Source organism: Gossypium hirsutum, chromosome D13 (assembly GCF_007990345.1).
Source record: "Gossypium hirsutum isolate 1008001.06 chromosome D13, Gossypium_hirsutum_v2.1, whole genome shotgun sequence".
NCBI classification, from domain to species: Eukaryota; Viridiplantae; Streptophyta; class Magnoliopsida; order Malvales; family Malvaceae; genus Gossypium; species Gossypium hirsutum.
Genome location: NC_053449.1, coordinates 46905381 through 46922239, shown reverse-complemented (window position 1 = coordinate 46922239; position 16859 = coordinate 46905381). Strand labels below are relative to the sequence as shown.

Genomic DNA, 16859 nt, shown 5'->3' with positions numbered 1-16859 from the left:
GGAGGAGATTTTTTAAAATTCTAAAAATAAATTTATTTTTTATTTATTTAATAAATCAGACCGATTTATTATTAAAAAAATAAAGAACGAACAAAATCAAAGAAAAACCCACAAAGCCAGATTTCATATGGACCAACGCAGCTCAATTTTCCCGCATTTATGGGCTTATCAAAAGCATAAAGACCAGGACCAAAAACATAAAATAAAAACAATAAAACAATAAAAACCCTGGTCTGATAAAACTGGAAACCACTCAACATTTGCATAATCATTTCGACGGTTCCAGTCCCTAGGAAGAAGTTTCCAAAAACCATCACTTATCCTACTTTCCTTTCCTTTTTCCAACTTAAAGGGCACTCACCCCGACCTATCTTAGTTCGGTTCTCTTCTTCTCCGCAATCCCACCTCTGATGTTGCTTGTTCAAGAACGACCGTGACTCTTCTCTCATCGCATTCCTTGCTAAATTGTGCGCCATTAGATTTGCATATCTAGATACATGTCGAAAGATTATCTGTTGGAAATATCGTTTTTGTTGTTGAATGTTTCTTATTAATGCCTCTATCACCGATTTGTCCATCTGTTCCGATTTACTCTTTTTTATAATTGATGTTGAGTCTCCAATTATTATTGATGTGAGTCCCATTTGCTTACCCATCAACACTACTTGGAGACATGCGTGAGCCTCTGCTGAAAATGAAGAAACAACCTTCCCATGAACCGTTGTTTTAACAGCGAGGACCTCCCCAGAGGCATTTCTGGCCACCACTCCCGATACCAAATTTGCCTGAGATTCATCGAAAGTCGCATCAAAGTTTAGTTTGACATCAGACCCATCAGGGGCACACCAATTTGTTGGCTCATTTCTTTTGGTAAGATTCTTAACCTTACAATCCTCCATCTCTTTTATATAACGTTTTATCCATGCAACAATTTCTGGCCCCATACTTCTTCTTCCCTCATGGAACTCCTTATTCCTGTCTGTCCAGACCGCCCACAAGGAGCAACAAAACACGCGACATTGTAGACTGGTACTATTCTTGAACACCTAGGCAACCCATTCCCAGTTAGACAAATTCATCTCCGGTAGCACCCACTCCAAATTTAAACTAATCCATACTTATCGTGTTACATAACATTCTTTGAAGATATGGTCCATATTTTCAGTCGCTTCTCCACATTTGGGACACATCGCCTCCGACATCAATCTTTTAATTCGAAGATTAGCAAAATAGGGGATAAATTTCCATGAGATTTTCCAGATTAATATCTTAATATTCCCTAGAATGTGAATATTCTACTACTTTTTGTAAAATATTTTTGCCTCTGTCTGTAAATAACTAGGAGTAAGGTTACTTCCATGTAATATCTTATATGCACAACGTACAGAGAAATCTCCAGACGACTCCCCCTTCCATACCATAAAGTCCTCATGAAAAGGTAGAATAAATAATTATAAAATAGCCCGTTTCTTCTCTTGAAAAGGTAGAATAAATGAGTTCAAGTTTCCATTCCTTCCTATGTTCATCAATTAAGGGTGAGTTTGGATGGGCGATTAGGTGCGGTGCGTTTAACTTACTTTTTGTCTCACGCTACAGTATCGCTACAGTATTTAATCTCACCGCCACCGCTGTTTTTACACTGACCGCAAATAAACGCATCGCCCATCCAAACTCACCCTAAATCTGAAACCTTACTAATTTCGTTATTACTGATTATTGACTCCACCTTATTACTTGCATTTCTAGGAAGCCACACATCAGCCATAACTGAAATGTTCTCTTTGGTTCCTACCCTCCAACAAATCCCGTCCTTCAATAACCCTTTTGCTGACCACTCACTCTTCTAGGTATACGAAGGTAGTCTCCCTAACGTAGCATTAAAAAAATCAGCATGTGGAAAATACTTGACTTTTAGAACTTTCAATAATAATGAATCTGGATAATTACTAATGCGCCAACCCTGTTTAACTAATAATGCAACATTAAACTTAGCTAAACTACGGAAACCCATACCCCCATTCTTCTTAAGGTCGCAAAGTCGATCCCAACAACATCAATGGATCCCTTTTTTGCCACCAGAATTGAGCCATAATACTATCCAATTTTATACACAACTTACGAAGCAAGAAACAAGCCATAGTATAAGTAAGTATAGCCTGCAATACTGTTTTTATAAACACTTCTTTTCCCCTTTATGATAGGAACCTCACAATCCAATTCTCAATTCTGTGCCTCATACGATCCTTTAAAAGCTGAAAACAAGCCCTTTTTATTCTTCCCCACCACATTCGGCAAGCCTAGATACCTCTTTATATTATTATAATTTCTCACCCCAAGGATGGTAGATACCACTCGTCTAGAACATTCCAATGTGTTACTGCTATAATAAACTGTGGATTTATCATAATTGAAACCTTGCCCCGAGCATCTCTCATATTCTCTCAAAACTGATTTCATAACATGCGCTCCCCTTTCACTTGCTTCCCTAAATAAAATACAATCGTCAACAAATAATAAATGGGAAACCTAAGGGCCCCCTCTACTTGCCTTTGCACCCTGAATTAAACCTTCCCTCAAAGCAAGCCTGATAAGTGATGAGAGGCCCTCACTACAAATTATAAACAAAAAAGGACTTAAAGGATCCCCTTGCCTTAGTCCTCTCTCTGGTTTAAATATCCTTCTTGTTATCCCATTAACAATTACTGAATATGAAATAATCATACATTTCATAATGTTATCCACCCACAAAGTATGAAATCCCATCCGCAACCTCATTACCCTTAGGAAAGACCGTACGCTTTACTCATATTCAGCTTAAGCGTCATGAATCCTTTCTTTCCTACCCTTTTTTGTCGAAACGTATGAAAAATCTCATAAGCAAGTTGGACATTATTTGATATTAATTTACCCGGCACAAAGGTACTCTGAGCACCATCAGTGCAAGTTTTTATTACATTTTTGAACCGGTTCGCTATTATCTTAACAACTACCTTATAAATAACATTGTATAAACTAATAAGTCTAAAATTCTCCAAACTTTTCGGATGGAAAACTTTAGGAATCAACACAATATTGTATTATTACAGGGGTCCATAGGCATACCTTTATACAAGACGCCCAAGTAATATTTGATTACATCATTTCCCACAATGTGCCAAAAATGCTGAAAAATAAAGCCAGAAAACCATATTCCCCCTAAGCCTTTTTTGGCCTTATTTACTTTAAAGTCGTCAAGATCTCCTCCTTTGTATAATTTTCTATCCGCTTTGAATTTACTTCCTCAGAAACATATCTCTCAACCCTAGAAAGAACATGCATAGTATCTTTACTCCAATTTGACATAAAGAAATATTGAAAGTAATTTCGAGCAATTCCCTCTATCTCCCTCTCATCAGTAGTCTCTATACCATCATCATGACTTAAACTTCGAATAGTGTTTCTGTAACAACTCGATTTGGGCCTAGTCGAAACAGTAGTTTCGGGACCACAAATCCAACGAGGAAAAATTTATTCTTATTATATTTTTATGGTCTACAATTTCACAGAATAATTTCATGTAAATTTTGTTCGAAAATTTCGACGTTTGAGCACTCAATTTAGTAAAAAGGACTAAATTGTAAAAAGTGTAAAAATTGAGTTCTACATGTTAGAAGTGTCCAATTATTATGAAATTTTAATCTGAAGATCCTTATATGGTAATTAGACTATTGGTTAAGTTGGTGGACAAAAGTGGACATGGTTAGGCATGTTTCTAAAGTTTTCATTGAGGGTATTTTAGTCATTTAGTAATTAAAATGAATTAAAAACAAAATTAAAAGCCAATTTTTGTCCATCTTCAAGCTAGGGGCCGAAATTTGCATGGAGAAACCATGGCTAGGGTTTTTGAAGCTTTCAAGCTCGATTGTAAGTCCGTTCTAGCCCCGTTTTTAATGATTTTCACGTTTTTGAAATCCTTGTAACATGATTTATTTATTTCTACCATTTATTTGAGATATGATGAAGGTTTAGGTTTTGACCCATGATAGAAATTTGTGTATTTTGATGGTTAATGGTAGGTTATGCATGTTTATGGTTAGAGAAACAACTTTTACTAAGTGATTTTCGGTGAAAATGCATAAAAAGACTAATTTGTAAAAAGATTGTAAAATGTGTGTAAATGTGCGAATAAGTGAAAATTGTGGACTGCTATAGTTATGAAAATGGTTCGGCTAGGCCTAAAATGTAAGGAAATTGAATTAGAGGATGAATAATATATGAAATTAAAGCTTAATGAGTCTATTTTCACATAAAAGAAACAGAGCAAGCAAAAAAGTTTTATATTATGAGATATTTGAATTTTAGTGAGACAGAGCCAAAATGATTTCGAAATTCCCTATTTTGACTTTGGAAAATCATTAAAAATTGTAAAAAAATAATTATGGGCTAAACTTCATATGTTTAGAATTTTGAATTCAAAAGAAACAAACGAGAACATTATCCGAATTCTATAAAATGAGATAATTAATTTTTAGTGAAGAGGGGTCAGAACTATCGAGCAGTGAAACAGGGGAAACTTTAAAAAATAAACTGTACTTATTGGATAAGCCAAAAATTTTGAAAATTTTATGGTAAAAAGATATATGAGTCTAGTTTTGGGGAAAATTAACGGATCTTAAGTTGGAGCTCTGTAGATCGAGATATAAATAAATTAGTGACTTTGACTCAAACAGACAACTTGAATTTATATACAGGAAAATAGTGAAAGTATGGATAATGTGGTTTAAGTGTGTTATATACATTAAGGATGTGGAATGGAGAGGAGGAGGAGAAAAATTGGAAAATATATGAATTATTTGTCTATAATTAGTCATATGTTCGATTATAATTAATAAATGATGAAAAAGAAATAACGCTTATATTTGTGTATTATTGGTTATGGTTTAAGCTCATGTGGGAAAATAAAGTTTCATAGTATGTGTGTATGGTATATTGGGTATATGATTTGGCATGAAGTAATGTCATGAATGGTTTATGAATTAACTCATGTTGGTAAGTTTGATACATGAACAACTGTTGTGCTCATCCATGCTTATAATGCTTATGCTATATGTTTATTTGGCTAACATATTTGGTGTATATGCTTAGGCTTTGGCCAAGTTGTGGCTGGATTATGCCACGTTAAACTTATAATTATGCATTGAAATGGTAAGTGCCTAAATGGAAATATGCGTGTGATCAAGAAAGGGGTGATAAGATTTAAATTATGTAATCTCTAGTGAAATGGTTTATCATGTGGTTGGTTCCAAAAAGAATTATGTTTAAATGCACTAGCTTGCGACTATAGTTGAATGATATGTATAGGAAACGGGTATAGAAAGGTAATGAAATAGTAAGTTCATACTTGAAGTGTAAAATGACGAAAACGGGGATAATGAGTTGAATTGATGTTGTTATTTAAGCTAAATTGATATTTTCATTGCAAAATTAAGAATTTCATAGATGTGTTAATGAATGGTATAATCAATAAACATTGAGTTAAATGGTAAATACGTATTAGTATTGATCTTAATGATATTGAATTGTAAGTGAATTAAAAGGAAATTGCCAGTGATATAATTTGAATTGTAAGCATGAGAAATTGTGAAATGAATGAAAAGGAAATGAAGCATTGAATTGCATGAATATGTATCGAGTCTAGTAGGCCCTATTTATTATAAATATAATATTTTGAGGATATATAGTGAAGAATTATAATAGTATGTTAATAATTTGAAATTTTTAATTTAGATGAAATTTTATAACTCGATTCAATACGTTTACAAGTGTATGTGTTTTGGTAATGCCTCGTACCCTATTCCGGTGTCGAATACGGGTAAGGGGTGTTACAGTTTCTTCTTCTTCTTTGCAAGGCGTGACTGTGAAAAAAGTTATATTTTTGTCACCCAATTTCAACCAATTAGCACGAGCCCTTTGCTCCAAACACATTTCATCTTTATCAATATTAAGATTGATGTGAATTTTAGCATCAATCAAATCCACCATATTCTCAACAATTTTGTCTTGATCCAAAAGGACTTTTACTTTCTCTGCCAACTTGTTTTTACGTCCTTCCCTTCTTTACCTCATCACGACAACCCATCTCCTTAATCTCTACTGTAACTCTTTTAATTTCTTCAAGACATTGCCTCTAGCAGAATGCCATAGACTCTGTACCTCTTCCTCAAAGGACTCTTTCTTAACCTACCATGCAAAGTTAAATTTCCTTCTAAACATAGTATTTAATCTTGTGTCTATATTAACCAGAAGAGGGTAGTGATCTGAGAAAGAATGTGAAAAATATTGAATCACTACTAAAGGAAACATATTACTCCACTCCAAATTAGCCACTCATTTGTCAAGCCTTTCACGAATATTAGTCTCCGAAAAATTCCCTCTTTCCATGTAAACCAAGTTCTCGAATAACCAATATTTATTAATTGGCAATTAACCAAAACATCCCTAAAGTCTACCGTCCTCTTCTCTTCCTTTGGTACATCGCTTACATTCTCAAAGGAGTATAAGATTTTATTGAATTGCCATATACCATCCATGACAACCCATGAGAGCAACTTAAGTTTCTCAACAAATCCCACGAAACCCCTCTACTATGCGTATAAAGGGAGTCGTAAAACCCGGTAAACCTCTATTCCTTTTCCCCATCATATTCTTTTAAGATGACATCAATGTGATAATCAAAATAACTTTTTAATTTAACTGTAGCATTTTCCTTCCATGCTAAGCATAATCATTTTCTTGATTCAACCACAGATACCTCAATCCCATTTAAAAAATCACACCTCCTTTTAACACCTTCCATTCGCATTTCACTTAACTTAGTCTCCATAAGGAAGACAATCTAGGGATTGTACAACTTCAACACATGTCAAAACCTTCTAATAGCCCTTGAACTCCCCAATCCACAGACATTCCAACTACATATTTTCATTACGATCGGTTGGCTTGCCCCTTGGCAGTTGCTGATAAAAAATGGTTTTTTTTCCAACACCCTCATATTCCTAATAACTAATTATCCCACCCCATCCCCTTCCAAAGGTTTATCGCTCTCTTTTCTAAGCTTTTTTTCCCGTCTCTTTCTTCCAGTACACGAACATCCGAATCATGATCTATGTTTGATTGACCTAATATTTTTGAAGGATTGCCCTCCAAACTCGAAACCCGATTCATATCTCCCTCCAAATTACACCCAGAATAGGGTTAATAAAACTTCTAAATCCACCTCTATCTGCTTCTTCCCAATTGCGCCTTTCCAAATCAGGCCCCTCATGAAAACTCTCCCTTTTCACACTACCCTCATCTTCTCTCAGCTACACACTGTTCATTGTAAAAGCACGTCGAGATTGAACTTTCAGTGTTAAGTCCCAACCCATCTCAGTTACTTTAAACCCCAACTCCATCTTAGCTTAACAGTAAGAGTCACTATGCCCTAACCGGCCACAGAAAAAACAAAACAAAGTTAATCATTCATATTTAAAGTTAAGATACGAATAATTCCTTGATGAAAATAATATATTCTTTCTCCTCAAAGGATGCTTTACATCTAATTGAACCATCACACGCAAATGATTTCGCAAACCTCTCCCGGATTGGCATCACCGTATTCTAAAAAATTCCCAAGAATAAAAATCCCCCATTTTCCTCGCCAAAGCCTTAGAAAATATCCTGGAGGTACCTCATGAATTTGAACCCAAAAATTTGCAAAGATCAGTGGCACCTTTAACGGATCCTTATGTTTCCTCAATGATATAACATCAAAATGTGGTTATTAAAAGTCCATGAAGACCCTTTTTGAACACTCTCCAAATCTATCCTATGAAATAATCTATACAGAACCTTTTCTCACCTAGATTCAAGATTTGAACCCCTTTTATTGGATGCCAAAGATTTTCTATTGTGCTTCTCATTGCTGGAAAGTGTAACATTTGTTGTTAAAAAACACCTTACCAAACAAAATTCTTCTTCCTCAATAACCAGATCAGACTTTATCGATGCTTGTAAAACTTTCTCTTCCTCGTTATCCAATGACAACGCAGCAAACCCCTTTCCATTTTGTTATACTGCGCTAAATAGACACCCACAATTAGAAACAAAATCGTGAACCCTAACCTCATCACCACCGCCCAGACCTTACGAAAGCCACAAAGAAACACAAAAACCCTAAAACAAAAAGCTGCTAGAAATAACAGACAGAAACATGCTAGGATAGTAAGACTTCAAAACCGTTGTTTGGATAATAATAATGAAAAATTTTAAAAGATGATTTAGATAACTCAAATTTCTTTTTCCAAATTTCATTTTGTGGAGTGCGCTTCGCATTTTCAGACCTCTTCAAGCATTTTTCGTTACCTGTATCGCGACACGAGGACTTCAGAATTGTAACACCCCGAACATTGCCGCGACGATGAGGTTTCTAACGTTACGATAATGGTGAATACAACGTTGTGATGATGTGACTTTTTCCCCAAGTAATTCCTTCTTTTTTGCAGCAAAGTATGATTACTTTTCTGAGTTAAACTTTAATTACTCTAGCACAATTCTAGTCATATTAGGTCACGAATTTTAGCCTAGTTAAAGGCCATAGTAACACTAGAATTAAAAGATAGAAAATACAAAATTGAGAGGAAAAATAAAGAAAGAGTTTTGTGGAAATTTTGTGAGAACTTTGTATTTTAGGTTTGGATTTGTTTTAATTCTTCATCTTGTACTCTTTCAGTTTTGCTCATTAGTGAAGTTTCTTTTGCCCATGGTTTTTATCTTCTTTGGAGGAGTTTTTCATGTAAAATTTGTGTTTGATCTTCTCTACCTTTTCTGTTTCATTGATTATACGGGTTGATCCCCAACAAATTGGTATTAGAGCTTGGTTCGGATTCTATATTTAACCCGTTCAGAGATGGCGACAATGAGATACGATATTGAGAAGTTTGATGGGATCACAAATTTCAGTTTCTGGTAAGTTCAGATGACAACAATTTTGGTTCAGAACGATCTGAAGAAGGCCGTTACAGGGCAAAAGCCCGCGAATGCGAATTAGATAGAAAGGGATGCGTTTGATGAGAAGACGCTATCTACAATTCAATTATGACTTACAAATGTGTTACAAGAGGTGCTCATGGAGAAAACGACGTTAGCCTTATAGAAGAAATTAAAAGCTCTCTACATGACAAAGTCTCTCACAAATCGTTTAGTATTGGAACAATGCTTATATGTAACACCCCTAACCCGTCTCTGTCGCCGAAATAGGGTCACAGATATTATGAAAATTAACATATTCAATAATATTTAAACACAATTCAAAAATCAATTTAAATATCATAAATCAATGTCCAATCAATAATCATAGCATTCAAATAAACCTATGAGACCATAGAAACAGTTCAGAAACAAATAGGGACTAATCTGAAACAAAATAAAAAAATATGGAAAAATAAAAATAGGGGTCACACGACTGTGTGACAAAGGCCAGCCTGTGTGGCTCAAAGACATGGCAGTGTGGCTACCTCACACGCCTATGTGACTACTCCACACGCCTATGTGCTTAGATCGTGTAACTAATTGTGACAATGTGAAAAATTCTGCACCTTAAATTAATAAGACACACGACCGTGTGAGGTGGTTGTGTGTGTCACACGGCCATGTGGCAGCCCGTGTTCCAGGCCGTGTGCACCCAAAAAGACCCTTAATGCCAACCAATTCAACATCCATTTCTTGGACACCAAACCAAACCTTTTTCAATAATTTTCACATGGTTAAAACACATTGAAATATACCTAAAACATGCCAAAATCATTCATCCTATGTGTCTAACCAATATGCCATCACTTGGCACCACACTTCAAACATTGAAACATAATCCATTCAAGTGCAACTACTTAGCATTTCATACTTCTTAAACTATCAAATTTACCTCATTTATTATGACCAAAATCATCAACCAAGATTTACCTAGTTACCTAAGCATTTGTACCAATTCAGCCATTCCATTCACTTTCAATCCCACCATATTTCAAACACTTCCAAGAAACATATACCAAACAACTAAAGACATACATATATGGACATATATAAGACAAATCCAAAGATATATATATATATATATATGCTTAAACTAAGTTTAAATAACATCATTATAGCAAAAGAACTTAAATGCTCCTAGAACATGCCACTTATAACCTAAATTAGAAATAATCACATCTTATATCGAATTGTTGAATAGATAGTGTGGTCTCCAAAAGTAATCCAATCAACAAATCGAATCTAACAATCTACAAAGAAGAAAAACCAAAACAATGTAAGCTTGCATAAAGCTTAGTAAGTTTGTGATAAACTTAAACTTTGACTTACCAAAAAGGATGTAATAAAACATTTTACAAGATAATTCAATGTCCTGGTCATGAGTTGGTTAATTTCCTATACACATCACAAGTCTCACAAGATTACTGAGTTCATATATAAAACATGTAACTTTATCATGTCATCAAACATATACCTAAAAACTCATTTGGTACATAAACCAACCACTACATATTCATTTACCATTTAAGATCTTTATTCAAGTATATATTACAAATATCCATTTTTCACATATTTATATTCCTAAAAGTATTTCGTATAAACACTTTATATATTCGTTTCATATATCTATATTCATAAAAATTTTTTGTAGAACCATTTCATCTAAACATTTCATTTTACCATTTAACACATATTCATTCATTAAATCTTGTACTTACATTTCTTTCCTATACAACACAACCTCACAAGGCTAGTAGGTATCGCAAAGAAACATATAATTCCAACAAATAATGGAACATGAAATAATAACATAACAAGTACATATTATATCCATCATGTGTTCGATAAACATAACTTCCCATTTCAAGTATTTATATCAATATCTTCCAATTCACATGTCTTGACCATATAACATTACATATATGTACATATTCGTTTAAACCTTTATCACCCGTTAAACCAAATGAAATAACATCGGATACTCGAGAATTACTCACACAAGCTGTGACTATAACATGTAACCGTTTATGTTTACAAGATCTGCGAAATGGGTTTACTCACAGGAGTTGTTGGTCGGGATGTTAGGCTACACGATGATGCTCACACGAGTTACGAAGAATCCGTAACAAATGTAGAACCCCGACCATGAGTAAGACATCCAAGACCAACACCCGAACTATAATAACCCTAATGACATGTCATTTGGATCCTAAGCATTCACAAGGTTCATACGGGCCAATATCCATTCCAATTCGTTTAAATTTCTCCATATCATACCATAACAAGAACGTATCCATATAGTTTCTATTTATGATCATAATCATTAACTTAGCTAACATGGTAATTCAAATCATTTCATTAATTACTATATATATTAATTAATCCAATTCATCACTTATCAATTATCAAACAAATGCACTCAATCACAACATATATGGATCACCATTAAATCACAAAGCAACAATTAATTAGTCAAACTAATTTATGAACTTACTTAAATTGATTCTGCAGCAAACACGACTCTAATGACTAATCAACAGATTTTCCTTTTTCCGCATTTGCCTATCAATTGATTTGCTTCTTGATCTATATATAATAATTTAATTCAGTTATCCAATTCAAATACTTCAATTCATGTAATTTATCCTTTATCAAAAGTTTACACTTTTAGCCTGAACTTTCACCTTTTATTCAATTTAGTCTCTAAACCTGTAACTTCAAATTTAACATAATTAAACTCAAATCATGTTGACCGAATATTTCATAGTCCCTATACAGCCCATATTTATTACATTTTTACAAGAATTTCACGAAATTTTACTATTTTAACAACTTAGTCCCTAAATACAAAATTAACAAAATTTTCTTAATCAAATAGTTTTTGAACATTTCATAGCTTCCAAATCTAACAATTTCTTTCAAAACATATAAGATTCATCGATGACAAGTTTTAAAATCTTTACCAGTTTTGAAACGGAGATACAGATCAACGATCTCAAAAACATATTAAATAGCAGAAAAGGTTGTAGTGGTCTCATCGACAACTCTTAATTTAAACTTGAAATTTAGAAGTAAATTAATAATTTGTTAATAAGTATGCAAATATAGAATTATATTTCTGTATAATGATAGATTTGTAATCATATTAAAATTTAATGTTATATTTTTTGAAAAAATAATTTATATTATTATAAGTTGAATGATATGAGGTATACATGATCACCACAATTGTTACATAGGTAGTAGTAGCCGAATTCACTATTTTTCATACATTCTTTAATCGACCATAATATGTCTAATTAGGTGAAAACACTACTTGTGAGAAATGTGTTATTTTCCCGTCCGGAGTCCATAAAATCAAATAACACTTTATTGCCTTTTACGATCTCCATTTCTGTTAAACTGCTGCTAAGTGGATTTCAAATGCCACGTGTCATAAACATTTTTCCCTCATAAAAATGAAAACACCCTCCTCCTGCTCGTCTTCTTTCTTCATCTCCCTGAATTCATTCGAGTCGGTCCTGTGGAATAAGGAGTGAAGGTTACAGGGCAAATTCGTGGTGAGACAGAAGAATGGTCCCTGATGCAAGACATGTTGGTGTTGGTAAGGGATGAGATGGAAGAACTTGATGCATCTCGTGATTTTTGGGAAGCAGATTCAATCTCTGCAATCTGCTGTAAGATTTATTTCATAATTAGCTACTTCATCCCTGGAACTATATATATTTGTACTTAATAATGTGTGTGTTGGTTTGATTAGGTGAAAGAATGAAGACAAAAAGCAATGTCATGGGAGTTAGAGGCACAAATCTATGTGGAGATTGAGGTAAGGAAGAGATAGAAAAACAGGGAGGCGCCAAATTGCATCACCCATCAAGCAAGAAGCACAAAATGAAACAGAGAAGAGGGTGCTTGTGTGCCACTTGAAGGATCTCTTTAAGAGATGGAAGACGAAAGCCCCAAACAATAGCAATTTCTCGACAAGCCCTTCTCACTTATCTTTGCCCTCGTTGATAGAAAATAATAGCAATCGAGTTTCAATTTAGGGTTTGATTAGAGGCTTTGAGTCGATTTAGGGTTTGTGATTGGAAAATATACCTGATACATGATTTAGGGATTTCACTGGAAAGCTTTTATTTATTCAATTAAGTTACTTAAGCGGAGTGAGGGTGAGTTTGAATGTATGGTGTGTTTATCTGCTGTTAGTATAAAAATAGTGGTAACGGTGAGATTATACATTGCGTAAATCAAAAAGTAAGTTAAACGCATCGCACTGCACCTTACCGTCCTATCCAAACTTACATTGAAATTTAGTTTAGATGGGCAGTCCGTTTACCTACGGTTAATATAAAAATAACAGTGATTATGATATTAGATACTTTATCCTGAGACAAAAAAATAAATTAAACACCGCACCTAATTGATATTAATATTTAAGAAAACATCCTTCAAATTGCTATAAATTTTGATGAAATAAATCTAAAACTTAATTAGAGAGATAAACTATTTGAATCTGTAATTCAATATTAAATATCATTTTCATCCTTACTATTCAAACCATTAACTTGAATAAAAATTCATCAGAGTTAGTAGCTGGAAAAGGAAAAAAAGAAAAAAAAAACAGAGATGAGCTGTTATCAATTTTCAGTGATAACAAAAAACACGGTTTTTCCTTCTTCCCTGTCTTTCTCTGTCTTCTCTTACTTTTTATATTACTCTCAATTCCCATTAAAACTTTCAATCTTTCAGCCATAATTAAGCTTCTTCCCTTCAGAAAACATCGACTGAAGCTGCTCCAAGATTAAAGAAGCTTCAATTTATAATACTCTGCCCCTTAAACTAGCAAAGCCTGATCTGCTGCATAATCGTCTAAAGAAAAATTGATGGGGATAAATAAGTTGCTGTGTTGGTTTGCAGTTTTCTTCTTTTTGTTGGGTTTCTCTGCTTGCAGTTCGATTTCTGGTATTTTATCAATAAATTCATAGCTTCTCTTTGTTTGTTGTGAAACCCATTTTTTTTTCTGATATGCGACGATTTGAATGAGTACAGATGGTGTTTTTGACTCTTTCACTTCTACTGGAAGGCACCTCCTTCAAGCTAAGAAAGGTTCTTTTTTCTATCTTTTTCCTTTGTTGGGTTCAGTTTTGTTTACATTAAGATAATAAATATTTGCTATCAGATCTGATTCCTTGGTTTGGATATTTCAATTCTTGGTGTTACTGTGAGCATATTTGAGATCTTGCGACCTTTTAGGCTAATACATGAGTTTGTAACACAAATGAATATGATTAGGCTATTTCAAAATCTTGAACAGAGGGAGAAAGGGATTGAAGGGTACTTTTTCATTTTTGTTTTTGGGCGGTTTAGATCTTGAAAGGAGCAGAAAGGGCTTCAAAAGGATTGGTTTTCTGATTTCCATGAAACTGAAAAAAATCTGCTGATTAAGGGTTACTTTCATTGATGCTCTGCTTGAACTGAATAAAAAAAGGGTATCTGACTGTGTTTTCTAGGTTTATCCCATATTTTAAGAACCACCTAAGGTTATCATTTGTCAAGCCATTCTTTTCGTAACACAACAACATATATTCAGTTTATTTTCTCTTTTGTGTTCCTGTAAGTTAAATATATTCTTATATGGGGTTTTCCATTGGTATCATTCATTTGATGTATGGCTGTTAGTATTTGTCCTTTTTCCTTTGCCAATTTCTCCTTCCATCGTAAGGGAAATATTGAAAGTGCATAGTAATGTTCTTTGTAAGGACACCCTATACTTAATGCTGATTTTTCTTTTGGTACAACAAAGATTTGAACCCAGGTTAATTCTGGGAATTGAACACCCAGCCAATAGGCCAGAACTTCGGGTTCCTATAGTTAATGCTGATTTTGTGAGTCCTATTGTTTTATTTTCTTTGTGCTAAAGGTGACTCAACCAAATGCGGCAAATGTTAAAATCAACAGATTTATGTCTTGAATTAGATGATCACCCTTCATTTTGATTTGTGCCTGACACGAAGTTGGCAATTGGTATGGGGACAAGAGCCTCCAATGACCCTCTAAATGCGTAGGAAAACTTTAAAAAACTTAAAACATACTCATGTTTGACACGTGCACGTATTGAACACTTCCATTTGAGTCCGAGTAACATAGCACCTAATACCTTGAAAGGGATATATGATTAAACTTTTGACATACTATTTCTGATGCATCATTTGCAGCTTGCCCTGTTAACTTTGAGTTTCTGAACTACACAATTATCACAAGCCAATGCAAAGGACCAAAGTATCCACCTGAAAGTTGTTGTTCTGCATTCAAGGAATTTGCTTGTCCTTATGCAGAACAGATCAACGACTTGACGACCGAATGCGCTTCAACCATGTTCAGCTACATTAATCTTTACGGGAAATACCCTCCTGGTCTTTTTGCTAGTGAGTGCCGTGAAGGGAAAGAAGGGCTCGCTTGCCCTGCCTTATCGCCATCAGCATCAGCATCGGAGAATGCTAATGGTAGTCAACAGCTGATACGTAATCCTTGGATGCTGGTAATGGCCGCAATCATAGCTGCAGCTATGTTGTTATGAAAGCCTGGAAATGAATTCCGATTATTCCATTGTTTGATTTTTATATAATATTTATATTATTTTCCCACTTTTAACGCTGAAGAAGAGTGCAGTATTTTGATTTCATACACCAGGTTCTTTCTTGGTGCATCCTTTTATTTGTACTTGAAATGTTGTAGAAATAATATACTTCATTTGGTTTTGCGTGGACAGACATCAAGTCTAGTAGTATTAGGAGATTTCAAGTCGGTTTCTACCACCTAAGTCAAATTGGGAGAGTTGTTTACATTTCGTCATTCTTATTTGGTTTGATTGAACAATGGAGACCAGAGCATGGACAAAGTCAAAGTGAAGAAAACTAGATTGTGAGGTTAAATTATAAAAAATTAAAACGAAAACTAATGCATAATGTTAATCTTTGATAAATCATTGTATAAATGTAATATTATTACAAAATTGTTGAAGTTACTTATAAGGTTGAAATTGCGAGGTTGATACTATCCTTTTTATTAAGGTCTTCCTTTACTTCATTAGTAAACTTTCTTTTAAATTATTTTTCATTAATGTTAAACATTTAGAACAAATATATTTAAGCCTTCAACGCAAAACTTGTTAATAAATCAATATGTTGTTACCTTAAATTGCTTGTTTGCTTAATATGAAAACTGTAATGGAAGTGTTTGATGGCAGTGGCCATTACGGCTTGACACTGTGAAAAATTGTGCAAACAAAACTAAATAACACCAATGATTCGCAAAGCTTGTTAATAAATCAATATGTTGTTACCTTAAATTGCTTGTTTGCTTAATATGAAAACTGTAATGGAAGTGTTTGATGGCAGTGGCCATTACGGCTTGACACTGTGAAAAATTGTGCAAACAAAACTATATAACACCAATGATTTGTTTACGCAGTTCGGTTTTCCTAAATTTGCAGAGCATAGCTCAGTGAGTAATTCCACCATCTTTAATCCACAATACAACAAGTGATTTGCACTCTATCATCTCACCTTCATACCTAAAGACTAAAACACTCACCTACAAATCCTCCCCCTGAGAACTTGGGCAATAAACATTCAACAATGTTTACAATTCAGTTTGCGCTCTCTTACAGATTAGAATGCACTCAATAAGCTCTCATCCAAAACTTAGACAAGCGTCAAAGCATATATCAATTTCGGCTTGCTAACATAGAATCTAAGTGAATACAAAGTAACTCTTTGAAAATAGCTATTACAATTGCAACATTCAAAGCA

At 34.1% G+C, this 16859-nt stretch overlaps 1 protein-coding gene and 1 long non-coding RNA gene across 2 annotated transcripts; both read left to right on the top strand.

Annotated features, from left to right (window-relative positions):
- The first annotated feature begins 213 nt into the window (after positions 1–213).
- On the top strand, positions 214–1482 carry LOC107919578 (uncharacterized). The gene is made up of 2 exons (XR_001690390.2): positions 214–870; positions 988–1482. It is a non-coding gene; the product is annotated as an uncharacterized lncRNA (long non-coding RNA).
- A 12127-nt stretch (positions 1483–13609) lies between these two features.
- On the top strand, positions 13610–15816 carry LOC107920468 (GPI-anchored protein LLG1). Its single transcript, XM_016850197.2, has 3 exons — positions 13610–14010; positions 14098–14154; positions 15264–15816. The coding sequence occupies exons 1-3, from the start codon at positions 13932–13934 to the stop codon at positions 15623–15625; spliced, it is 498 nt and encodes a 165-aa protein (XP_016705686.1). The 5' UTR covers positions 13610–13931; the 3' UTR covers positions 15626–15816.
- Positions 15817–16859: the final 1043 nt, after the last annotated feature.